General features: G+C 43.6%; 1 protein-coding gene and 1 long non-coding RNA gene across 12 annotated transcripts in view; both read left to right on the forward strand.

The window, feature by feature from the left end:
* The first annotated feature begins 1,419 nt into the window (after positions 1 to 1,419).
* On the forward strand, positions 1,420 to 4,467 carry LOC146766172 (uncharacterized). Its single transcript, XR_014958303.1, has 2 exons — positions 1,420 to 1,553; positions 4,261 to 4,467. It is a non-coding gene; the product is annotated as an uncharacterized LOC146766172 (long non-coding RNA).
* Positions 4,468 to 5,180: 713 nt separating this feature from the next.
* Positions 5,181 to 26,805, forward strand: part of RAPGEF6 (Rap guanine nucleotide exchange factor 6) — a 126,777-nt gene continuing 105,152 nt past the window's right edge. For 9 of the 11 annotated variants that reach the window (XM_085591228.1, XM_085591231.1, XM_085591230.1 and 6 more), the window contains exon 1: positions 5,182 to 5,438. In XM_085591228.1, the coding sequence (XP_085447354.1) occupies positions 5,289 to 5,438 (150 nt within the window). In that variant the 5' untranslated portion in view covers positions 5,182 to 5,288. Of the gene's footprint in view, positions 5,439 to 13,660; positions 13,812 to 26,805 lie in introns of those variants that run through there. The other 2 variants (XM_085591232.1, XM_021549533.3) reach the window with 2 other exon arrangements.

A 26,805-nucleotide genomic window follows, 5' to 3' on the forward strand; every position in this document is an offset into this window, starting at 1 on the left:
CAGCGATGATGTGAGCAGTAAATTCAGCAGTGTAATCACTGCAGCATCCAGAAAATGCTGATGTTAATGCCCAGAATTGATTTCATTTTTAACTTTCCAGCTAACTGGGACATAGCACTTGCTAGCCAATATTTTTAATGTATTGTTACTCCTTTTCTGTAATTCTCTTACTTTCCTGAAGCAAAAGCTAATTCACTTAGCTGAGGCAAAGATGGAAGGAAGCCACGGGCACCCGAGTACCATGGCGTCTCTCATCTCCCACATTATTCCCAGGGGTCTGCAGAAGAGGATATGATTATTTTCTGTGTGGCTTAAAGTAACCACAGGGCAATTTCTGGATCCAGGGGTGGGAAGCAGCTTGATGTGTTTGTTGCACAGAAGCACAGAGCTCTTAACAGCTCTTGTTGCTTTCTTCTCTCTTAAACGTTTATTGTTAAAAAGTAGTGGCCTGGTAGTTGGAGGTAAAAGTAAGCAGAGAGCATGGAGACACATGTGACTTCTGAGTCTCTGTGCTGCAAGGAACATCTCTGTTTATGTGCTGCAGCTTGCACATTCTGTTCCAGCCATACCCTCATTTATTTTGTGGTACAGGAGCAGTTACAGGCTTTGCACAGCACCCCTGCAGCCTTCTTGTCTTCCCCCTGTACAAGATCATCTTTGCTGTTGCTACAGGCAAATTTAAATACACCAGTGCTTCAGGTTTTAGAAAGTGTTGCTGATGCTGGCTGCAGATGCTTCTTTACTGGAAGCAGCACTTTTCTGTTTTGACTGCCAAAAAAACACAAGTTCAAATCCTATGCGGTCTGTCCAGGCTTTTGGAGCAGAACCTGATTCCCCAGCAGCTTTGCTTTGCTTTGCTTTGCTTTGAGAGGTCTCTGGCAAAGGGGCTGGAAGGTAAATCATCTGTGCCCAATGTGCCTGGTAGCTCTCCCAAAAAGGGATGGTTAATTTTCCTGTTGCTGTGGTCAGTGGGAAGGAACTGACAGTACAGACAGGCAGCTCAGCAGCGAGGAACAGGAGTGAGAGCTGGCACGGAAAGTGCCAGCATGGAGCATCCCACGGGGCTGTGGGTCCCCACAGGAACCTGGTGGAAGAGCTGGAGTGAGGGTTTATGTGTAGGAGAGGTGCTGTGATTCTCCTTCCACCGAGGGACTGCTGCTGGGCAGCGTTTTCTGCCTCAGCACCTGCTGGCCTGCAAGGCTGGGCAGTTGTGTGGCCTCTGGAAATGAACAGCTTCTTGTGAGCTGTCACCTACATGTCACCCGCTTGGGTCTTCCCAGGCTCTCTGGCAGCTCGTCTCCTCCTAGAAGCATAGCAGGAAGCACGTTACTCCCATGTATTTATTTTCATTACCAAAAATATTTGTACAGCGGCAGAATTTGATTTCTAAACCTCTGTGTGTTCCAGCTGTTTGTTCCCAGCTAGAGCTTAAGACTTCTGCTCCGAGGGTGGGGATCAGTGCCTGAGCTCCAGGGAACCAGCTGCAGCAGGGCCCAGAGAACTCCTAACGCCTGTGGCCGGTGGTGACGGCACAAGAAGGAGCAGGAGTAAAGGCAGGTGAAGCAGGCAGCTGGTCGGGCGGTTTGGGATGTCGGTGATAAGGAGAGGCTGCCCAAAGCACTGGGGAGCGCATGGCGGTGAGGCACAGCCGCGTCCGGCTGCCCTCACGGCGGCCCGGGCCCGCCTTCCCTCAGCGCGCCGCAGCCCAGGCCAGCCCGGGCGCCGCCCCGGCCCCGCGCTGCTGCTCCAAGCCGCGCTGGGTCGAGCCGTGCCCGGCTGGCCGCAGCTGCGGGCAGGGCAGTCCGTGCCCGGATCCCCTCGGCACCCAGGCAGTGCCGCGGTGCGCTGCGGGTGGAACAACCGGCCCGGGGGTTGGCGGGGCGAGCCCGGCCGCGGGGCTGCTTCCTGCCGGGCGCGCTGGGCGGAGGGCTCGCTTTGTTCCACGGCCGGCTTTGCCCAGAGCTCCCTCTCGGAGCCCCGCGGTACAGCCAGGCGGCTGTCCGGGTGCTCAGTGCCGCCGGGCCGCGCGGAGGAGCCGTGCCGGCCCGGCCAGCGGCCCTCATTGCAACATCCCAGAGGAAGTGTTTGGGCCGCAGGCGCGTCCCCGATTTCCGAAGCAGCACGGGCGATAAGCGGATGCCTTTTTCTTGTGACACAGCTGCTCTGCCTGTGCCCCCGCTTTGGCCAGGCCCCCGGCCGCGGGAGGAGCGCCCAGTCCGAGTGCTGCTGCGGACTTGTGCCGTGGTTCAGCTCTCACTGCACCTTCGTGCTTTCAGTTTGGTGTTTGCCTTAAGGACCTGCAACCCAGCCCCTTGGTAACAGTTTTTCTCTAGATAAAGCTTCCCAGAAATGAAATTATAGGCCAAGAAAAATCTTAAGGAAGAACGAGGGGTGGCAGTATGGAAGTGTCCTGCTCTGGCGCATCTTTTTCACTTTAAAAAAACAGAACTTGTTTGAACTGGAGGGAGCCCCTTCTCTGGCACAAGTCACAGGGCAGCACGGGAGCCCTGTGGTGCCGCAGTGCCAGAGATCAGGGCCATCCCCGGGCCGCTGCCTTTTAGCCCATAAAGACATTGTTTAATTGCTGGTGGTTTTGGTTTGGAGCTTTCTTTCATCTGTTCTGTGCTTTCTAAAATTCTGATAGAGTGAAACTCTCCGACCACCGTGCTTTTGCCTGCTCCCGTTGTTCAGTTTCTAGCACTAACCAGAGTGTCTAATCTAGAACTTGTTTTTCCTTCTTTGTTAACTCCTTAAGATAAGCTTTGATTCCAGTGGTTGGACAGGCCCTGCTGTTTTCTTATGGAAAAGCACTCAGGAGGAATGGGGGGTTGTGCAGATCATGTGTGGGTGGCTCTGCTGTGCTGGAGCAATCGCAACCAATGCTGCTCTCCTCGTTATTTCCTGCACGAGCAGGATGGGCTGAAGTTGCAGCTCTGGGACACGTGAATGTGTCACTGGTGGCAGTGCTGGAGCCAGGTGGGAAAGCTGAAGACGGAGTTTGTCCTAGGTTCTTAATGGAAAACATTTTCCTTAAAGTGGCATTGAAAATTAAGACAGTGTTTCTTACGGAAGTGCATGTAGCTGGGCTGAGGAAGAAGTGTGAGAACATTTCCTTGAGAGATGAGCATCTTACTCCCCAAAGGCTCATTAATTTAGTTTTCTTGGCTAATCAGATTAATTTCTAGAATATTTTCACTAATGTCACCGAAAGAAAAGTGGTTTATGAACAGCCTGGAGCCAGCAGAGTGCAGTGGTGAAGGCACCTGGAAGCAAAGCCCAAGTCTGTGCAGGGGGACCCCATCAAGTCCCTTGGGGGCATCCAGTGCTGACACAGGGCCACTGGTGGTATGTCTCCTGAGCAAACACCCTCCTTTGGGGCCTTTGGAGTTACAATGGCAAGAAGTCCCTATGCTACAAAGGTGTCTATAAACAGTGACTTTAGGGCAGAGGGCAACAGTGGGATTATGTGCTTGATTTTCCTAACAGGGATGCTTTTCACTTTGGAGAACTTCAGTGTGTTGGAAAGACTGTGTTCAGCATTTCTTCTATAGTTATTTCTATAATTACTTCAAAATTACAGCCATGAACAATTACAGTTTTGAATAGCTTATTGAGTGCACTGAATCCTAAGAAATTAACTACCATATTTTCAAGGAGTAGATATATTAATAGCAGCTGTAACTATAAATCTTTTCTAATTTTGATCACTACCAAAAGACTGAAAAAATAAGGGCTTCTGTTTTCTTGTATTAACAATAAGACTCATAAAATTGTGGGAGATATTCTGGGCAAACAAAAAAATTACAGCTGTGTTCCTTGTGCTGCAATAATTAATGATCATGCACTTTATTCTCCAAAGATGTTTTTCTTGTACAGTTTAACTAAAGGTCTTGATCTCTGTCATTTCACATGACATTGTTCTGAGGCTGGTTAGGCTGTAAAAGCCATCAGCTTGAAGGAGAATTTATTTTTCAAAATACAGCTTAACTCTCCAAACTATTTCTTTAATTATAGGTTAGTGAAAAGCAGGCCCTTCCCATGAAACAGAGTTTTTAAAGAACCGTAGACTTGATCTGATTTAGTATTAAAATCAAGGGCTCTGTCTTGGGCTGGTAAGAATCATTGCTTCTGGCAACTGCAGCTCTTCACAGCTGTGAATTCAGACACACATTTTTCAGAGGAAAATAATCCTTAACCTAAATACAACTTTTCAGATATTTTAAGGTTGACCTTCGCCTCCTTGTCTGGTTTTTTTCCCAGGTTGGCTGGCTGGGAAGATGCTGACCCTGTTGGATCACAAGCTTCTACAGCAGCTCCTCCTTCCGGTGCAGGAATCACAGGCTCTGCTGGAGGCCATGCAGGGTTTGTCCAGTGCAAGTCATTAGTCTCAGAAATATGGGGTGAATTCCCACTTCTTTAGGATGCGAACAACAGAGGCAGGTTTGGAGGAAATGTCTTCCATCAGAAGTGTCTGTCCTTCGCCTTCATCACTTACAGTCAAAGCATGAAAGCTCATTAGGCATGATTTGGCTATTTCCTGTTTAGGCTGTCAACTAAAGAGGCAGCAGAGCAGCATTGCTGGAGCATGTGGTGGTCTCATTATCTCAGTGAGGGAAACACTCTGCAACAGAACCCTCACCCCCTCCTTGCTCATGGTGTTTAAACGAAGTGGTTTTAAATGAAAAGAGGGTCAGTTTAGGTTAGATATAAAAAAGACGTTTTCTGCAGTGAGGGTGGCACAAGATGCCCAGAAGAGCTGTGCTTGCCCCGTTCCTGGAGGTGTTCAAGGTGAGGTTGCATGGGGCTTTGAGCAACCTGGTCTAGTGAAAGGTGTCCCTGCCCATGGCAGGGGTCTCGAAGAAGATGACCTCTAAAGGTTCCTTCTAACCCAAACCATTCTGTTACATTGGTATTGTGTAAGTTACTGACAGCTTCATCTGCTGGACCACCATTACTGCACCTCCAGGTTTGGGGTGTCCCTGACACCTGTCTCCATTCACAGTCTTGCCAGACCCCAGGACGTGGCTTTACTCATGATTCTCACCCTGGGCCCAAGGTGCTGCAGAGCTCTGCTCTCAGTTTCTTACTGCAATACTCTTCTTGCCAATGTTGATTGCAGATTCTTTACCATGTGTGTGCACACTTTAGACCACAACTGGAAAAAGCTGTGGGGTGGTTCCTGTTCAGGGTCTCCTTAACTGCAAACCCACAAACTGCTTCAATTTCTCTTGGTACCTTCTTCAAAAGCACAGCACTTTTGTAATACCCTCCTAGTATGAGACCCAGTGATGGTTCACAAAGTAGCAAATACTACAGTAATAATTTATAGAAAACACTTTTACTGCAAAGGCAATTTTGCAAATTTTGGTAGCGATGAAATCCAACCGTTCCGATGCCATGGGAAATGTCTGCCACTGGCAAAGGCTCTGGAAAAAAAAGTAAGTCACTTTTTTCTCAAAAAGGTATTGAGATATCTGTTGGTACAACCCATGGCTTTTAATGTGCTGGTAAGGCATTGAGAGTATCCCTGATGCACAGAGGGGAGGTAAGGGCACTTAGAGGGCAGCTCCACTCAGCTTTCTAGAAAAGTCAAAGGTTCCACTTGAGGAGTCACTTCATATGCAGCAATTGTATTACCTTGACAAGATTGTTTTTGGTGTCAGGGTTTTTCTGGAAGTCAGTGTGCTTCCTATAGGCCAAGCAGGCCACTGCAGGAATTTCATTGTGTTTCCCTTTTTAATGGAAATTGAAAATACATTTCCAGACACAGCTCTGGAAATACCTCAACAGCAGCCTCTATCACCTCTTCATTGTTTAGGACTGAGCAGTGCCTGTGTCTCAGCTTTCACCTACATGGGGTGAAATGCCTAAAAATGTTAAGAAATTGCACCTGCCTTAATGTCATCACTGCTATCCTACCTAATAAATATTTTCCTAAAAAAGACTAATTCCTCTCTCTCTGAGGAAGAAGACTATTTCCATGGAGGTAAGCAGTGATAGGTAAGTGGAATTTGTGTACTTGGTGACATCTGTTTTATTGGGCGGAGCACTCGATAACTTGCATCACCCTCTGATTCATACAATCATCTGACCTTCATCTAACTGCTGCTCTGCTTTTATTTCCTTTTCTCCTTACAAGTTACAGTAAAGGAAATTCTTCCTGTGCTCCATACACAATGCTTCCTTTCATTCAAGGTTTGGTTGTGCTTTTAGCATTTAAAAAAACAACCAGTATAACCATCTACTGAAATAGCACAGGATCAAGTCACACGTTCCTCTCCCTTCACATTTAGCCTCCCCACAGATTACATGCACTCCAGGAGTTGCTGTACTTTGGGCACAGCCTTCCCTCCTGGCTGAAATCCCAGCAGGGAAATGCTGCAGCCCCTCAGGGTGGGATTATAGGGTTTACTGTGAGGGTTCCTCCCTGTTTGGTGTATGGACAAGTAAGCAGGTCTTCCAGGAGGAGTCTAATTCTGCTGGCTCTGTCTGATGCTGTACCTTCAGCTCCTGCTCTGCCCTGGTGTGGCTGTTCCTCTGGGTACACATTTGTGTCCCTCCCTTGCAGCTGAGGAAGGACAGCCATCTCTCTGGAGCAACTTTCTGAAGCATGAAGGTAAAAGAAAGTCTGAGCAGGAGCATCTCAGCTATCTGATACAGGAGAGCTTCTGGGTGGTTGGAAGGGCCATCACAGGCTTGGGACACTGTTAGGAATCAATATCCCTTGACACAGAATTATTGTATGTTACCAAGGGCAGGGTCTCTAGAAGGAAGGGAGGAAAACCACATTGAGTGGAAGAAGAGTCATCTGCAGATCTTTCTAAAGTTAAAAATAGTTAGGATTTTGTCTGCAGGAGACAGTTTGTCCTGTTATGCTGCTGTCATCATGTGAGCAGGCTGTATGCTTCTGCATTTGAAGACTAAAACTGAATGCTGAAAACAGGAACTTTCTGGAAATTCCGCATGCCTGAGATGTAATGGTTTCAGTGAGTTTCCTGATATCATCTCATCCATGTGGTTGTGCTTGGGATGGGGGAACTAAACATGTCATTAGCTCTGTAGGGTCACTAAAATTTGAAGAGATCATAAGTAATTATAAGGATGCATGATATCCTGCAAAGACAGATGATAAAAGCAACTACACTTGACAGTGAGCCCTTCAAGGCGAGGCAACCCAGTTAAGAGCATGGAGGAACTGAGCTCTTGCTAACTCATGTCAGCAGGAGTTGTTTATCCCCTCTTCATCAAAAAATGAGACTGATAGCATTGAAAGTGACTAAAACCAGAGGATGATACAGGGAATTTTGGCCTTCATAACTTTGCAATGACTTCACCGAGCATTCCTGGCTCTCAGACCTGGACTGATTCTACTAAACTGTGCAACATTTATTCGTAATCAAATTATAGTTTATACACAGGCACAAAACCACAAACACAGAGACATGTATCTTCCTACAAACACATCAAATGTCTGCAAACAATGGAAAGCTGATCTGATGCTGGCTGAATCGTCACTGTAGTCTAAGCTACAATAGCAAAACTCGTGGTTGCAAAGAATCCTAACATTAGCAGCAAGAGAATGGTAAGAAATGCAGGTCTTTCCCAGCCTTGGTCTCGATTCAAATGCTGTAATATTTCTCGTAGGATTTCACAAATAAGTAGAGTGTATTTGATTGCATAAAACAGTGAAATTGCCTGTCAGGCATTTATTCAGAGTTTCTTAATCTAGATGATTTCCAGTTAAGAGAAAGTCTAGACCGTTGGCCTGTTCTTTGGCAGAAGAGAAGTTTTTTATTATTTTTTCACATGCTCGGAATTACTCAATTTACTAAAAAAGGGGAAGGACTGAGATCCTATTTACTCTAATTTTTATCATATTTAAACTGGCTGCTCTCTCTAGGCATACCCTGTGCTTTTACCAGCTCAACATTGTTGGTCAAAGTGTTGTCCAGTAACAAATGCCACAGATACACAGAATGGTCACATTGAGTTATGCAAGTGTTTGGCATTTTGCCTCTGAAAATAGCTACTCAGTAGAAAAATACAAATCCCGTTGCATGTTCTCTCTGGGTTATAACAGGTCACAGACAAAATCCTCACTGTTTGTGAAATCTTCTTGAAGTTTATAATTGTACAACTTTTTACATCTGTGAAAAATTAATGGAAATAATATAACTGATACCAAATTACTGTTGGAGAGTTTCCCATGCCAAGATTGATTGCTCTTTTTGTTACTTAGGTCTTCATCTTAATCTGTGCCCAACCCATTCTTTTACCCACCTTCCACTTTCTAATGGTTTTTGGCATGATGTTTCTGACGAGAAATGAAGAAAATTTTTCAGTTGAAGCTGTAACCTGATTTTAGCAACAAAGAACATGCAAATGAAGCAGTCACCAGACTCCAGATTGCCTGCTGTCAGGGCAGGTTTTCCCCCACCACCCCCATCTTTATTTTTTTCAGGCTTGAGTATGGATATCTGTATACTGTTTCTGGATACCTCCAATATCTAGACAGGTCCATATGTTCTTTTGGGTTTTGTCAACAAAGTGCTGGGACTAGAATCACATATCTGTAGGTTGTGTGTAGCAAAAATAAAGTGGCAGAAGACACACAAAAAAATTGATACAAGAGCCTGTTTCAGACAGAGTTGTTCCATTGTGGAGTGTGTAGCAAGCCACCAACTCGTGGCTTAGAGCAAAGTAGCTGGGGTCTAAATGTTATTTTGTAACTATTTTGAGTGGGTTTATTTTTCAGTTCTTATTCTGTCAGACACTATTAAAAATGTCCTACACTTACACCATGCCTGTGGCAGTTTGGATGCTCCAGTGATTTGGCAGGAGTCCTTTTTTTCCTCATACCATTCACTCACATTCACCAGGGCTTGAGAACTCCCATCAGAGTTGTGGCAGGCCCTGGATGGACCCTTTAAAGTCACTCAGCAGTGGAAAGGGAGAGGAATGTCCTCCTTCACACCTGTTGTTTCCCATATGGACAAGGAAGGAAATGAGAAAGATGAGAACATACATGTCAGCGTCACAGCTAGCCAGTGTTCTTTCAACACAAACAGCTTTCACTGTCCTCACTGGCAACCTTCAGAGAGTGCATCAATGCCTGTCTTTGTGTTCACAGAAACCTTCGTAAATGAATAGCAAATACCCCAATTCACTTTTCCTTTTCAGATTGTTCCTGACTTGAGAACCAGGACTCCATAAACACTGGCCAAGGATTATGTGACACAAAGATCAGGGTGACATGTTCCCAACACACTGTGCATGTCAAGTACAAAATATCTGTTACTTCAGAATTTCCACCTGTCCTCCATGAAGCCTTCCCTGTGAACACCCCAAAAATTGCCCTCAGCTGAGAGATGTGTCCTTCAACTGGGATTAAAACTTAGGAAATGATTACTGCCTCCAGCTGAGCTCTGGCTCAGGCTGCTCTTGGGAGCAGCTGGGGCTTGTCATTCCCTCTCTTTGCATAATCTTAAAAGCTTTCAATCCCCAGTCTATTCACATCAGCATTCAGCATATAGAGACTATCACAGATGTGTGACAGTGAACATGAAAAGCAAGGAAGATTGCCACTGAAGGTAAAATGTAAGTAGAGAAGGTGGTCCATCCTTGCATTTAAAAGGTGTCAGGCTCCCCATTTGTTTCTGCATTGTAGAAAAAGGCTGAAAAAGAAATGTCTGACTGTCACAAGGAGATCTGCAATTGCTTATGACTACATGGCTTCTACTCTTCAGGACAAATCTGTATGTGGAATGAAACTCTTCAGGAAAAATCTGTACTAGATTTTTTTTTTTTTTAGAAGGAAAGCCATGTTAGTCTTGAGTTAAATAGATTAAAGATGGAGGTTTAGTTTTAAAAAACTAAATAGTAAACTAACATTATAATAACACAGTAGAAAGATAATGATCTCACAGTTCTGTTTCTTCTTTTCTACTTTTACCATTATCCTTTGAACTGAAGCTCTGGAAATATGCACAGTGGGGAAAAGTTGCTCCAGTATTCGGACCATTTCATTCTTGCTCTTGATTTCTCAAAACTAATTTGGTATTTCACTTTTACTTTTAGAAATGGAAATTTTGAGCTACAAAATGCTGTCATAGCCAAGAGATCAACGTTCTTATGTAGCTACCGGAGCAGTGTTGTGCCATTTGCAAAAATGTAACTTTCCTGCAAAAGGTGAACTCTTACAAAATTCCTATGATCTCTTTGCCTCCACAGTTTTTCAGGAAGTTCATCAGAATAAGTATATAAGGTACCTCTGTCTGAAGAGGTTCTGCCCATTGGGCATCCCAGAATATTTTGTTTTCCTCTAGTCAGGCAGAGAATTAATTTGTGTATCCTCTTTGTGGTATGTTAACCACTTAGCTAGCAGTTGTTGCCAAAGATGTGCATGAATGTCCAAAGGGATTTTTTTTTACCAAAGCTGAGAAATTAAAACCAATAGCCCAACTGCCTAACAGGAGAATGAGAGGAAGGAAATTGCCAGGCTGTAATAGAACTCACAGTACACTAAATACAAAGAATTCATAAAAATAAAAGTTAAAAATGTGTGCATGATAATTATGAATCTTTCCCCGTGAGAGAGGTGAGGAAGTTGAGTTTTACCCTTAGGAATCTGGGATGTGCACATGGTGGTAAAAGGCATTACATTAAAAGGAATCTTTGGGAGTGTCAGCAAAGCAGAACAATTGAGGGAACATACTGGGAGGAGATGTACTCCTTAACTCAGCTGGTCTTCCCAAATTCACAGATGCTTGAAGCAGAAACATCTAATCTCCTGGGACTGCAACTCATTCATATTAATAGCAAAGCACCCCTGATTCTTACATGATACAGATACTGTTAATTTTCAATTTTAAAACATTGCAGTAAGTGATGATGCTTTACTCGTGCAGAGATACAAGCCAGATAAAGGGGAAGCAAATTTTTCCCTCTACACGGACAGCAGGCATCCTGCTTGGCCACTTCCCTTAATCCCAGCCCTGAAATTACTCACTTGTGAAAGCCTTTTAATTGTGTTTAACCATGTAAGCTTTACCACGTGGAGACATTGGCTGCAACACCAGTAAAGCAGTAAGGATCATAACACTCGTTTCCATTGTTCTCCAGATACCTGGGAAAATAAACCCTATGGCTGAAATAGCCCCTGAAATAATTGCAGCTATTAGAGCCATTACCTACCCAAATTCAGGCAGTTTTTAGTGAGGGAAGTCTTGTTTCATGGGTCAGGTGAGCCAAGCAATTAATTTGGAATGGCAGCTTTGGTTCCCATGGAATACTTGGGACTCCCTCACTGCTCCTGTGCCTGGCTGTAGACTGGTGTTCAGGATGGGAATGTGTGTGCCAAAGAAAAAGGAATTTTTAGGGTACTAACTATCCCCACAGTGAGTGTCTACTTCTGTGTTATGTTCATTGTAGGAATGCTGAACAGCTGGAATAGGTGGGAAAATGAGTTCTCTTCTAAAAACCAATAGGGCTTAAATTATTTCAAATCCATGAGAACTCTGACTGCGTAGATCTCACCAAAATCTGGGGTTTTCTTGCTAGTTGTTAGTTGATTTTTTTTCCAGCCACCTGCACCTGGAGAGTATTGACTAATTTTTACACAATCTTTAAAAATAAACTGAGCTGGTAAAGTGCTTGATTTGCTATTACATCTCTGATTATAACAAAAAAAAAAAAGGAAAAATAAAAGAAAAAAAGAATCTCCTAACAGAGAAGGATTCATGCTTCAGTTCTTTTCTTCTTTTCTTCTCCTTAGTTACTCAGGAGGACTTTTTCTCTCAATCTTTTCCACTTGGTTCTTGGCAGGAAATCTCTGCAGATTCCCACACCACTGGAAACAATATTTTATGTACTGAAGTTGAAAGAGGATAACATGTTCTGCCAAATAACTAGTACAAACTTCTGACCTTTGAAAGAATAATAGACCTGATATTTGGAAATCTTACAACAGAAATTCAAAGAGAAGAAAAAAAAAAAGAACGTAAATGAGTTTTGATAGGTATTATGAGACTGAAAGCTGTGTCTTTCCTGTCAGTTTTGAGAGCATCTCATATTCTGTGTTATGTGATGTTAAGAGTAGATTTTCTTTAGATCCTGGCTGTCCATCCCATGGTTGTTGTGCCTGCAGTGATACCAGGAAGAGCATCAGAACAGTCTACACTGGAGAAAACGTCTTATTTCCTCAATTTTTTTTTTTTTTGGGGGGGGGGAGAAAACAGTAGAAATATTATAAAACAACATGGAAGGGACAATGAAGTCCTTGAGCACAACAAAGGTAATTGTGCCATAAAGGGCAAGTGATAAAGAGAACGGGAAGGGGTAGCTGGAGAAAGGGCAGGAACAAAATCACTCTTGGTTATTAGGAAGGAAAGAGGAAAAAGCAAAAGGACAAACACAAGTTGTATGCCTGCAAAGCTTTGATCTCATAAATTTACAGAATCGGACTTGTAGCAGGAAGGAAAATCTTGCGATGTGTGTTTGGTATGTGGCCGCTTCCTGTTGTCCCCGAGCGGCCGTCAGGACCAGCAACGCAGGGCTCGGGGAAGTTTGTGAAACCCCACAGGAGCTGTGGTAGCACTTTCCTTACTAATGTGTTCCTTATTTGTATTTAATGCCGAGCTCTCTCCGGCGAGTCCGGGACCATCCCCGAGAGGCCTCAGCGGACACGGCGAGGATGGGGCCGCCCCTCCAGAAGCGACCGAAGGCAAAGGCTCGGAGCAGCTCAGGAATCACGGAGGAGAATCAACATTCCCTGAGCTGCAGAGGGAGGGAAAGGGGGAACGCGGCCAAACTCAGGGGGAGCGGCGCCATGCCGCCAGGGCTGCTGTTCCGCCTGCTGAGGGACAGTGATCCCCACGGCTGCAGAGCAGGCGTCCCTCGGGGAGATTAGCGCAGAACGCCCCGCGCGGGGCGCGCCGCTCCCCGCACAGCCGCGGGCTCCTGAGGGCGGCGCGGCCCGCACCGCGCACGCGCCCGGCCGCTCCCAACCCTCGCGAGCCTTCGCCGGCCCCGCCCCTGCTCGCGCCCGGCGCGCGGGGGCGGAGCCCGTCACGGCCCCGCCCACTCCCCGCCCCGCCCCTCGCTCGTCTTGCTGATTCTCTGGGTTAAAGCGCCCGCTCTCGCGCTTTTCTACACCGGGGGATGCGCGGCGGGTGACCGGGGCGGGGGGGGTCCAGGCGGGGGCGGCGACTCTCGGCGTGTTCAGGGGAGACGCGGGCTCGTACCCGGCCGTGGGGTTTCTCTCCGGACCCTCTGGCGCCGCGCCGCGGAACAACTCGCCCGTCCGCATCGCTTTGTGCGGGCGCGGAGGGCGGAGCCGCGGGGGCCGAGCGCGCGGGGAGTCCCGCTCGGGCCGGTAACTTCGCGCACGGAGCGCTCGCGCCGCGATGGGGAGCGGCGCCGGCCGCCCCGGGAACGCGCCGGGAGCCGCCGCCGCCCGCCCCGAGCGCCGCCGCCGCCGCTGAGCCCGAGGCGCCCCGAGCGCCGCCCGCCTGGTGAGCAGCCAGCCCGGCGGCGGGCACCGCGCCCGGCCCCGCGCCCGCCCCGGCCTCCCCCGGGCCGCTCCCCGCCCGGGCCGCGGCGCGGGGAACGTTTCGGGGTGCGTTCCCCGCGGGCCCGGAGGGCGGCGGAGCCCGGGCAGGAGCCCCGGCGGGCCGCGCCGGTGCGGTCGCGGCGCGCCCCGCGGCAGCGCCCCGCCAGCCGCTCCCGCGGCGCCGCGCTGGAGGATGAGCGCCCCGGTGGAGCCCAGGATCAAACAGGCGCTGCGGAAAAAGCCCGCGGAGCGCACTCCGGAGGTAAGGCGGCTCCGGCTCCTTCCAGCGGGTCCCTTTATTTACTTTCTCACTTTTCCTTTGCGTAAATCCGTGTTCCGACAGCGCGGGAGCCGCGGTGCGCACACAGACCGGGCTGGCGCACAAACTTCTGTCTGGAGCTCGGTTATTTATTTATTTCTCTCCAGAGCTGGCCCTCTCGGGACCAGCCGTGGTTTAAAGCCCAGTAACACGCTGGGTACAGGCACAAAGCGCTTCATGAAGTACTTCGGGCCAGTTGTAGGAAGATGAGCAACGAGAAGTAGATCGCCGAAAAGTAAAATGATGCATATTTCAGTGATGCAAAACTTATGGGAAAAGTTAGGGAGCTGAAAGGCTTTGCTTACCTGTACAGTGATGCAGATTTAAACAAAACCAAACTAATTATGCTGCCCAGACTTCATAAAGATGTTTCTGCAGTGAGTGGGAGTGTAGAAATGTGTGAGGCTAGTAAGCTACAATAAAATGCATTTTCCAATTAACTGCCTTCTCTGTCCCTTCCCCACAAGCTACTCTGTAATCAGCCATGTATTTTTTGGGAATGGTAATGTCATGGAGCATTAACCTAATAATGAAATAGGTTTGATATCATTTGCATTTGTTGAAGGTCTGATTGGAGTTTGTTTGCTTACTTACCCTTTGCCTTCCTTCATTTGTTTCCCTTGCTGTGATTTTTTTTTTTTTTTTAATGTGCTCAAGAATTAGTGCTATGAAGTGATACACTCTTGAGTTTTTCCCTTGGAGACTGGGAAACATCTGTTCTCCCTTGGTACTTCATGGAGAGCAGAATGTCCTGCCTGGTCTTCCTTATAAGTTAATTATGGAAGGGCTACTTAGAGAGCTGCTCAGAGGCTGCTCCGGAGTTCATCCTAGCAGGACAGAGTTCCTGCTTCCCTTTCAAGTTGGCTGAGTGAGTGAAATACAGATGTTCAGTCCCAATGGTTACTTGCTTTGGGATATCTGGCACATTCCTCTTTGTGTCTCTGAATTAATAATGAAGCAGTCTCACTATCCATTTGTTTTTCCTTGCTTTTAGCACTCCTCTCTTGCTTCAGAGCTTTCTTTCTTTTCAGCTGGAGTCGTCAGTGAGCGAAATTCCTTAGCTAGTGTGGCTTGCAGTGTTGGGCAACTGGGTTCATCACAGAAGTGTCATTCAGGAGTTGGCATTCCGTGCTGGCTCGTCATGGCTTGGACTGTGGGGAGCAGGTAATCTGGCTTGGCCCAGAACCTCTGCTCTCCACCGCTCCTGCCTGCTGTACCAACCTCTGTGGCTCTGTAGGGTTTTTTGTTCTTTTCTCTTGGGCATCCCCAATTTTCCCCCCAGCAGCCATCATGGAATTCCTTATGGTTGTCACCTTATTTTGGCTAAAATGACCTTAAAATAATAATTTTGCTTAACCTTGTAGTGTTAAACTGTCAGATATCACAGTGACTGCTTGTGGATTTGTGGGCATTTGTGTAGGTTTCCATTGAGAGTGACATGAGTGTTGTGTGCAGGTTTGGATTTGCCAATGTATCTTAATTGTGGAAAAAAAAATTGCTATGTAATAGTACTGCAAAAATGATTTAAAAAAATCTAAATTCCCTTGTTAATTTGGTCCTGTTTTGGCAGGCTAATTTTAGAGACACTGCACAATGAGACTACTTGTGATTAAAGTTAAACATGTACTTAAAACTTGGCAGAATTGGGTCCTCAGTTCTTGCTCCCTGTTGCTGAGTAGATACAGTCAAGTCACTTTTGTTTTCTTAGGATACTTCTGTTTACATACATTTAGAAAGAGAAGCTTTTCTCTGATTTGATAGCAGGGTGTACCTGGGGGTCTCCAGTCTGGATCTGTGTTACCTGCTCAGGTACAAAGCATGGAATCCCCTGACAGATTTTCCCAACGTCTGCTCCAGGATGTGAGGACAGATGGATAGGGTGATGAGTGAACTGGAGGAAACAATTGCAATGTTGTTTATTCATTTATTTATTTAATTTATTTATTCTCAACATCCTGACTTGTCCTCTTTCCTCTGTAGGCTGCAAGACTTGGGGCAGGGAAGCCAAAACCTGTTTAGCGCAGCCATTAGGATCAGACCCAAATTTCGGGTGTCCCTGCACAGGATGAACAATCTGGTGACTCCTGTCTTGAAGTATCCACTTGTACACACACTAACGTGTGTGTGGCTTCATTTCTCCCCTCCTACTCTGGTGGGAAGGTATCATCAGTTCCTCCCACACGAAATCAGCTGCTCGGGGCTGCTCGTGCCCTTTGACTGTGTTTTTGTACAGGAACCCCCTCAAATTCCCCGAGCCACCGTTGGGATTTTTTGATAAGTCAAAGCTGCTCATCCACAAGAGTTTCAATCGCTTGCAGTCCTTTTCTGCCCCCTCTCTTTTTCTGATCCTGCAGTTTATATGAGCAATTTACCTGGGTATCTATTACAAATTACAGGGTTGGGGCTGTGCTGATCAGTAGCATGGTCTGGTGCTTCATTCCTGTCATCTGTGCAGCCTCTGGAAAAACACAGATAAACACTCCACATGCCAGATTTTGTTTACAAGTAGGACAATTATCCATATGATTTTGATTGTAGGTTTTTTCCTTGACAAAATGTTTTAATTTCTAAGAAAATTAAAACAAAATCTACCTACTCAAATAAGCAGGGAGATAGTAAAAAAATGTTGTAACTTACTTATTTTGAAATTTACCTCACTATCTTGCTCAAGTAAATGTTTTAGTTCCTGATACTACAAATATTTTTGTTTAGAAAAATCTGTGTTAGGGCAAGTTTTCAGTGTTATGGTAACATTCCAATGTTTGCTAATTGTTAAAGTGTATAAGTTATGCATATTAGGCATGTACACACTTGATTTTTTTTTTTCAGTTGTTGTTGCTCAGATATTTCATGTGTTCTGAAGTTGAATAATCTTAAATTTATTTTGCCAGGGGGAATTATTTTGATGCATTTGTAGGGATTGTAGCAAAAATTTAATTATGCATACATTTTTATGTAATTCTTGTTGTGTTACTCTGTTTAAAATCTATTTTGGAACTACTGAAGGCTGGCAAATATTTTACTCCCTTTCCTCTCTTTTGGTGCATCACTGGAGGTGCATATTGTTCATATGAGATGGAAGTGACTTCTCATGTGGGCAGAGTTCCAGAATGTTTCCTAGTGGACTGATGCCCGTGTATGTAGCAGATGCTGCTCTGGGATTTGAGCTTTAGTCAAACCTCTGCCTTGCTGGTTCCCTGGTGGCCTGTGCCCCTGTGCTGACACTGGAAATAAATCTGTGTACCTGTCTCTCAGGTGTGGCCTGAAAGTGCAGAGTTTGTGAGTAATCTCTCAGATATTAGTTTTGATGATAGATTATCCTAACGAATCATCCCTTCTGTCTTGTCAGAGGAGGAAACTCTGGCAGTAGTTGGATACTTAAAAAAAATCATACCTCTACTTAAACAATAGGATTTCTTACACTTGTTTAATATTTTAATATATGCATTTTTCTCCCAAGGTTATGCAGATGCCTATGTGATGGTAAATCTGTGAGTGTTTATACATGCAGATCCCCCAGTTTTTGCTTGGGAATATGGTATTTACTATGCAGTGTTTCTTGTCATAGGTGGGGTATATTGAATTAGTAATTTGGAAATATTTTAACAGGAGAAAATCTTTAGTTCAAAGCAGTAGAAGGGAAGGATGAATACTTATGCCACCATGTGTGTGCTCTCATTAAATATTTAAATTTTTTTGAGGCTCAGAATTCCTTATCAGATCCATACAAAGACTCTGGTGTTGGTCTTTAGGGCTGTTGTTCATGCTGCCACAGATAAGGACTCAGTGGTTGATAGGGCCAAGCAGCAGATGATTGTGCTTCTTTTCCTTTGTCTTTCCTTCTCCCCTCCTGTGAGCAGACTCTCTTCCATTTTTAATGGAACCTCTTCCCAATATAGTATCTTTTTAGTTCTTCATGACTTTGTTCTAGACAGTATTTACTTTCGTGGCTCAGAAAGCTCTGCTTTTATTTGACTTCAAAGAATTTGAGTTTATTTTTATACTCTCAGCTCTTGTATTTTCCCAGCTTCGTCTTTTTGCAGTAATTCTTGATTAATGTTAATTCGACTTCATTTGGCAGTACTAATTCTTTTTTCTCTTCCTGTTCCCTTTTTATTAGTGGAAAGAGGAAAAAACCTAATTTGTGTCGTGACAGGGTCTGCTGTTTGGAAGCATGTATGTGATGCTTCTTGATGGCTTAGATATAGAGAAATAGATCTGTGTGAATGTAAATCATGCACAAATAGTACATTGATAGGCATTATGAAATAGCTGTAATAAATAAAATAAATGATTGTTGACAGCATAACAAAGGCACTCTTGTACTGTAGCACAGCTGAGCCAAACAGAGGAGAACATCTGCTTCTTGTTTCCAGAAATAACTGGTATTTTGAAGTGGGGTTTTTCATCCTTTTAATAATTTTCTGTAAACTCAGTAGGTGAAATGGGATTAACCATTGTAGAAATCTAATGTTTCTAGAGTCTGAGGTGAGCTTTTAGGAATGTAACTGTGTCAAGGTGTTGGCTTTGGATAGCCATTGAAAGTAATTAGAATTGTAAAGTCACCACAAAAGTGGAGATGCTTGCAGTTGTGTTAAATGATGTTTCAGATGCTGGTTTCTATTTAATAAAAGCACCTTACTGTTTGTATGTGGGCCTCTAAAACAGGGACAGAGGAGTCATGGGCACCTGACTTCTGCCATAATTTTCTACTACCTAACCTCTGTCTTACGCTTTCATTCCCAATTTTTTGTGATCTTTTTTTTATAGGTGACACTTTGTAAGACTTTGCCATGCAGTTACCAGTTCTGGAGCTCAAACCAAAGATGAGCAGCAGCCAACTGTTGTAAAATCCTTGAGATTGCTCTATGTCTTTGTGCTTTGGTGTCTTTGCCAGATAACCTCCTGAAACTTCGATCAAAGATGCACTGACCAGTACTACATGACTTTCATCCCACCATGCAGAGACTTGAGCTGATCTTGGCAAGTGACTGTGCTGGGAAGCTGGAAAAGACCTTTAAAGTGGAAAAATTAGTTATCACTGATGATAACCAGAGGATTAGGAGCACATATTGGCATGCCTGCAATTCATTGCTAATGAATTCCTTCATGGGTCCCTGTGTACCCCGTGCAGATTGCCTTTCTGCACTCCTAGGGCAGCAATTATCTTTTACACTTAGAAAAATAGAAAACCTTGTAATATGAATAATTTATAAGTAGTTCTGTGAAGGCAACAATTAGAATTTTATTTATGTTTAATATGATTGAGAAATCAAGTGCATAAAAATTGATTAATGAACAGAAATGTTGAGTACCTGCAACTTCAGAGAAAGACTGGGAGTGCATGCATGTTATTGACACCATATTCCATCAGCATCTTGCTAGGACTAGTAAAGACCTAGACTTGCGATGTTTTCTTAAATATTAGATTAGTCTCTTTAAATGAACTGTGTTGTAAAGCTTTTTTATAGCCACCTACTAAAACCAAAGTTCAGAACAGAGGTACATGAGGAGTGGCACATTGAGTATCATAGTGCTTGCTGCAGTTCTTAAGATTCAGTCTTATTCACAAGCAGACTATAGTTGCTGTGTTATTGAAGTTGAAATTCTTATTCCTTTTAATGAAACAGTTATGAACCTTGTCTCTTCTTCCTATGCTTCCCTACCACATAGCTTTCAGTTGAAGGTAAAACAAAACCACATTTTTTTCCCAGCTGCTCATTAAATTAATGTATTTAAGCTCATGGTAAATACAGCATTGAAAATCCTGGAGGATTGTCCGGCAAGCCTCAAAGCTTTGGGAAAACAGCGTCTCTTCAGCTGCCAGCTTGATGAGTTAGGAAGTTTTAGTGCTTAGATTTTCCTCTATTTTGTCTTGTGCTTTAGGTGGGTAGTTGTCTCCTATTTTGCTTCTTAACACAACGTAGTATCATGAGTCTTCATCTCAATTAGACCTGTGGTTTTCCTGTAATAAAAACGCCAAGCATGCAAACTCTTGTATTACCTCAGTAAATGCTGCTTGATAATTCATTTTCATAAACTTTGTGTATGTACCTTGTTTTCTGAGGTGACCAAGAGTGATGTTCTTTGACAAATATATTTTGTCTTTTATTCCAAAAGTTCTGATAAATACCTATCAGTGCATGTTGGCGGTAGTTGTTGGCAGGATGTTCCTAAACATTCTGGGGAACCAGTGCAGAGAAAATATGGTGTCCCCTCCTCAAGACTGAACAGGGTCAAATCTCTTCTCTGAATAATTGAAATTAACCTCAGCATCTTTAATTGGTGACTGATCACAGGATTGTTTTGGAATTCACAAAGTCTTATTTAAAAATCAGTGGTGTTTGGTTATTTTATGTTTTCATTGCCATGTGGACACAGTTCTGTGCTTGTGGCATACAGTTGAATTCTTGGCCACAGGTACGCAACAACCTGGCCTATATCAGTATCTAAATAATTCCCATTATTACTATTTGGAGCCTTAACTACAACACACTTTCTGAAGCTGAAATCAGCCCTAAATTAGTTGAATACAAAAAATAAAATTCATCTGTTTCAAATGCACCAAAATACAATATTGGAACTTCTACCAGTTTTAACAAATGTTAACAGATGTAATTATTCAGCTATATGTATTTCAGTATCTGTCTTAGGAATATTTTTTTGCCTGTGTCTGAACATTTTTTTGAGTTTGTTGTTGTTGTGCTTTCATCAGCAAGCCTGAAGGTGTTGCTCATATTAATTTTTGGATTATTTATGTCTCAGGGACGCAAATAAGAGCATGCTAAGCCTTGGACAAGGTACCTTGTTCACAGAGGAGGGATCTCGTTTGGCTATTCTGCAGGTATTATCTAGCTGGAATACCTGCAAGGAAACTTAGCCTGTAGTTCTCAGAAATAAATATTTTTTCCAGCCTTCTTAACAGTAAAGCCTGTTGACTTCAGTCAAATAGAGATTTGTGGTTCCAGTGAAATAAATCAGGTTTCAGGGCACTGTTTTAGCTTTGACTGCATTTACTGGTTTATTGAAGTGTCTATTGACAAACAGATTTTTCATAAAGTATGTCTAACAAAGTTTCCTTGTTCAAAAAAAAAAAATGCAATATAAAACAAATAGAGAAAATTAGCATGAATGTTTTGGGATGGGCGAGTTTTTTGATTTTTAGAGTCTGTGTCCATATTAACCTGTTTTGTGGGTAAGGATGTTGAGCACAGTTTTGGAAAGGAAAATCTGGGCAGGAGTAAAAGAATTAAAACAAACTGTGATGGAGACAGGGAAACATTGTGATGTTTAAGTAGCCTTGGAGTGGGTGTATATAATTTGTTAATTATTTTTGGATGATCATTGTGAACCACAGCTGTTTAAAAATAAAAGGAAGTTAAAACCAAACCCACAAAAACAAAATGCCAGAGAAAGTAAACTTTTAATAAAAACTCTGAGAAATAAATTAGACTGAACATTCATTATTTATCACCTGGTGTAGGTGGAACATGCAAACAGTTGCTCCATTAATAGTTGTGACTTTGTGGTGTCTGATCTCCCTGGCAGCTGAGGGATGATCAGGGCTTCTTCACTGGTTCAGTGAGTATTTGGTGCTTCCATCATTGCAGTGTAAAGTCATGGGCATTGCTCCTGTAAGTGTCCTTGTAACTGGCTTGAAGCAGTGTTGTGAAATCTGCTTGGGGTCATGTTGGTTTCTGAAATACCTTCTTTAAATATGGGTCTGTGGAGGGTCCTTGGGACTGTGTTGCTGCTGCTTTCCCTGGTAAGGACAGACCCTGGAGTTTTTGTTTGTAGGGGTCACTCGGAGCTGTGTCTCTAAGTCAAACATTTTGGCACCCTCTGGGAAGAATGTTGGCAGGCTTTAGCCTCTCCTTGTGCTGATACAGATACCTTGTGTAGTGGAGTCTCTCACCTCTGTCACAGAATCACAGAATGGTTTGGATTGGAAGGGGTCTTTAAGACCATCCTTTTCCAGCCCCCTGCCATGGACTGGGACACCTTCCACTAGATCAGGCTGCTCCAAGCCCTGTCCAACCTGTCCTTTAACACTTCCAGAGATGGGGTATCCACGTTCCAGTGCCTCCCCTGGTAAGAGCAGAAGTATACAGATGTTTTGAGTCTGTGACAAGTGATGCTCTTTGGTTCTCTGCACAGAATTGCAAGGGTTATTCTAAGATATCTACACTGGCCCCTTATTCCTACATGTTTCACTCTGCTCTTGGGCCATGACTAAAAATTCCTCCATCCAGTGTAAAGTCTGCTCACCAAAACATGGATGTATTAAAGAGAAGATGAAATTACAGTGCACTAATAACTCTGTGGACAATGGCTCATGTATATTGGCATTGTTTGCAGAAAGTTGAGAGTTTGTGTGTAATGAGTCACACATGACAAGGTAAAAAGCTGTTCCACCATCCTTGTTTGTCTCCTGCATGTAATTTCCAATTCTGATTCATTGAAATGGAGCGGTGAGCAGGAATGTGGTTCTGTTATGGGATACAAGTGAGTGGATATCCTAAAGCACTGCCTCAGCCTTTTCAAACATGAAGTGTACCTATTCCCAGTGCTTGTCCAGTTTACATGAAGACATGTGAGTGCAGTTCAGTCTAGCTGAGAAAGAGCTACGAATTAACCTTGGAGAGCTTGAAGAATTGTATTAGAATCCAAAAACATCCTAAATTGAAAGGGATCCACAAGGATCATTGAGCCCAATTCCTTTCTCTGCCCAGGACCACCTCAAGAGTGAGTGGGACTGATGAGCACAGCTGGTGGCTTCCAGTATTTCTTATGTGTAAGTCTTGGTGGAATTGTTGAATCTGAATGTCCTGCTTAAGCATAATGGTTATGCACTATCTATTGTGTGTAGTTACACAAAGTCAGAGGCTGTTGCCTAATCTAACTTGCCCCTGCAGGTTGGGGTTCATCTGAAGGAAGTAGGGCCCCTCAAAAGTGCTAACAAAACATTTTGGCTTTATAATTTGTGTTAGTGTCTCTTGCTTTCTATGACTCGTATAGCCTGTTTATCTGTGGGTGCCTGCTGCACACCTTGTGTATATAATTTTTAGATACCCTTTGTCCAAGATATATGTACAGTAAGGCTTTTAAAGGAAATTATATTCTAAGGCACTCTTATATGTATGACTTTTGTATGAGAGGAATGAAGATTATCGTGATCTGTACGTGTTGGTGGTTCTGCAGAGCGAGATAGGTCACAGGGTACTTGCAGGAATTCTGCTGTCAAACCTGTGGGAGAAACTTCCCTGATGAGTGATGGCAGACATCAGTGTCTTCCCTCTGGCAGAGCGGTCCTCAGCCTAAAGGAAATGCTCTTGAGTACTTTTACAGAATCACAGAATGGTTAAGGTTTGAAAAGACTTCCAAGAACATGTCCAACCATCAGCCCGGCACCACCAAATGTTCACCATTAATCCATGTCCTTGAGTGCTTTATCCACACGGTTTTTTTGAACACTTCCAGGGATGGTGACTTATGCCACCCTGAGCAGTCTGTTCCAATGCTTGACAGCCCTTTCCATGAAAAATTTTTCCTAATACCCAAACTAAACATCCTCTGGTGCAGTTTGAGGTAATTTTCTCTTGTCCTGTCGCTTGTTACCTAGGAGAAGAACTTGTGTCATTCTTCAATCAGTCCAGAGTCTGGTACTCCTACCAGAGTCTGGTAGGAACAGCTTTGTCTGAAAACACTCTTGTTCAGGTGTGGCTTGATCCCTTATTGCTTTTTTGTTTTCTTTTTTGAAGCTTCTCCTGCTGTTACAATCCTAAAACAGAGTGATTTTTCGAGCACAGATTTCATTAGCATTGTGCCTGTTGGTTGAAGGAATTTGAGAATCTGGTGTGAGTGTAGGTCAGAATATTTAACCAAACATTTCTAGAATATGCCAAGTTCCTAATCTGCCTGTGAAGTTCTTCTCAAAGCACAAAGTCTTCTTCAAATCTCCATCCCTTTTTCTTCTTCTTGTTCAGAAAGTTTGGTGTCTGATGCTGTCGTGCATCTGCCTTGGGGTGTTTGGTGTGCAGCCCCTGTCTCTGTTCAAGCTTTCAGAAGAATGTTAGGATGGTCTGTGAGGGCTGCACATCCTTTCTGTTCTTTTTGTTTGTACTTTGTTCCAAGGAGGCCTTTAGAAGGTTCATTCAGTAGTTCTGGGCTTTTCTGGACACTGATGATATATTTGTCAGCAAGGCTTTTATGTTGGAGAGGTGATTGCAAACCAAACTCATTGTTTTCACTGTGTGGTTCAGGGCATACTAGAAACTTAACAAAACAAGAAATTAGAAACTTACACATAGAGTATTTAGAGATATTTTTCAAGCTATTGGCCAAAGTAACTGTAACTAAAAACCAGAGATCACAGCAGATTGCTTCATGATTATCTTCATATTAAATGCAGGATTTCGGGCTCAGCAGATGTGATTGTGCAGAGTAGGTCATATGTTAGTATTGATCAGATATTTCCAGGCCTAATTCTCTAAACTGTGATGGTAGGGTGGCAGTAAATTCAGCTTGCAGGGGACAGAAAAGTGACTCAAATTTGTGTCCGTTGCTGTCCCAGAAGACAGGGCTCCAGAGCAGCTGTGTGACCTTGTGACTTTCTCAGATAGGACTGGTTTGGTTCTTTCCAGAAGGTAATAGGACTTCTGCTTCATATAAATCCTGTTAAAGGAGCAAGTAGAGTTAGTGTGTATTTAGGGTAGCTGATCTTCCAAGGACCATGAGAAATGTTATTGTTGCAAGATTACTTTTCCTATCCTTGCTTTTACTGTTCCTGAAAAACTGTTTTTTCATTTTAGTGACAGCTGTGATAGCTCTGAGAGTAAAACCAGAAATTATGGTGAAGTCTTGGAATTTTTTTATTGGAACTTACTTCCTTTAGTATATACCTTTCCCCATGAAGTGGGGTCATGCACTTAGTTTTGTCTGTGGAGTGATAATTTAACTGAAAGTTTTCACTTATGAATTAAAGTTTAAATATGTAATGTAATATTTTTCTACCAACCTATTTCTTATTGTAGTCTCTGAATTTAAAAAACTTAATTCAGGGACTGGTTAGGTAGTAAAGGTCTGTTTTACAATACTTAATCTGACCTAGAATATGAGCCTTCTTACTGACTTTGCAATAGGAACTTCTTGAAGATACTAGAATAGTGAGAAAGGGCCAGAAAAGGGTGTGGAAGGAGGTGGGAGAGAACTGCAAGTATACTTGGCATTCAGAAAAGTTGCCAAATGCAAAAAAACCCACATTTCTTTTCTGCTTTTGGTCTCCAAAAATGCAAAGGGTGGAGGATAAACAGTCAAGATGCGTAGGTGTTGAATTCCTCATAGAAGCAGTATTAAAGCTGCAAAACAGTGTAGTGAACAAAAAGGTAAGTATATATAAAAAAAAGATTTTGAAAATAAAATCACTTTAGGTAGTATATCCAAATTTACTTTGTATAAGCTTCAGAGAGGAGTTTTTCTGTAATGTTTTTTTTAACAAAACCGTTTCTTGTGTCGCTTTGTGTAGGGAGAGCTGGATATCTGTCTACAGTGAAAATAAATTGTAGAGTAGTAGCCTTACAGAACTTGTGTGAATGTCTGCTGTGAGAGGAAACTGAGGTGCCTGTGCCCAGGTTTTGTATACTTGTGGACAGCCCCACTTCTGAGGAGCGCAGGGGAGGAAGCCAAACACCTGCAAGCAGCTGTTTGACATCTGTGCTGTGCTGCTGAGGGCACTGCTCACACTCTGCTGCTGTTTGCTCCATGGCTGTCTGATAACCCTGGTGTGCAATGGCTGATGCTCCCATCCCAAGAGTGTAAAAGCTGGCAGAATTCAGATGGAAACGAGTCCCTTGGCATTAACAGGTCGCTTGTGGTGATCTTGTCACTGGTAAAGAAGCTGCACACTTCTCAAGACCATTCCAGATCAACTTCCAGTTTGTAGGGAAGTGCAAAACACTTTTCCAGGCATGTGCAAAAATAAGTTTGCATTGAGAAGTGTATTGAGATCAGCTTGATAAAGTCTGTTCAGAGCTCTGATGCCCTCCTTTTAAGAGACCTGATAGTGCTGTAAAAGACCTCTGCTCGTTAGTATTGCCAGACAAGCTGTTTTTAAAACTTGAAGGTCTTCTTGTTTCAATGGCTTCAGGCTTAAAATACAGAGAGTTTTCCTTTGTTTGATGATACTGTGATACACCCTTCTTCCTCTTTTGAGCATTTGAATGCAGTATTTTGGAAATACCGAGTTGAGGGAAACATGCACAAATTAGTTAGCATTCTGCATCTGGTTTCTTGAGGTTCCTTAGCTCTGCTAATTATTGGTGAGCTTTTAGCATGTCAAGACTGTAGCAAATTTTTGATGAATAGAACAAAAATAACTGCCTTAAGGGATTCTCTCTTTGTAATCTTTTTGTGCCTGTTTAGCATTGACATTTAAGCAGTCTGTCCTTCAAAGACTGATCATTAATAAGCCTCGAATGATGGTCCTGTTGGTCTGGAGGGAAGGAATTCTTGCGGTGATGTTGAAGGCACATACAGTTCCTTTTGGCCAAAAATGAATTCCTATGAAGAGAGAGTTCCAGAGCTGTTGTAATGTTTTTCACTTTGGCAGTTTGTATTTGAAGAAGCTGAGGAGTGAGGTGTGTTCTTGTAAACTGTATAATGGCTTTAGTGTTGAAAGGTGATGGTGCTGATTTTGTTGCACTTCAATTTTGGGAGCTTTATGATGCTCCTGTCACAAAGGGTTGTGCATTCCAATGGCTACCAGATACTCTGGGGAGCTTATTCTATTTAAATCTGACTTACTTGATCCTACATTTTCAGGGTTCTTTGTACCATGTCAAGCCTCCAGTATGCTGTGTTGATTTGGCTGAGTAAAACGGTTCATTCCAACTGTTGCAGAAGATGTTTCTGTTCCTGTTTCCCATTTGAATTAGGAAGG

Source organism: Lonchura striata, chromosome 13 (genome assembly GCF_050655825.1).
Source record: "Lonchura striata isolate lonStrDom1 chromosome 13, ASM5065582v1, whole genome shotgun sequence".
Taxonomy (NCBI): Eukaryota; Metazoa; Chordata; class Aves; order Passeriformes; family Estrildidae; genus Lonchura; species Lonchura striata.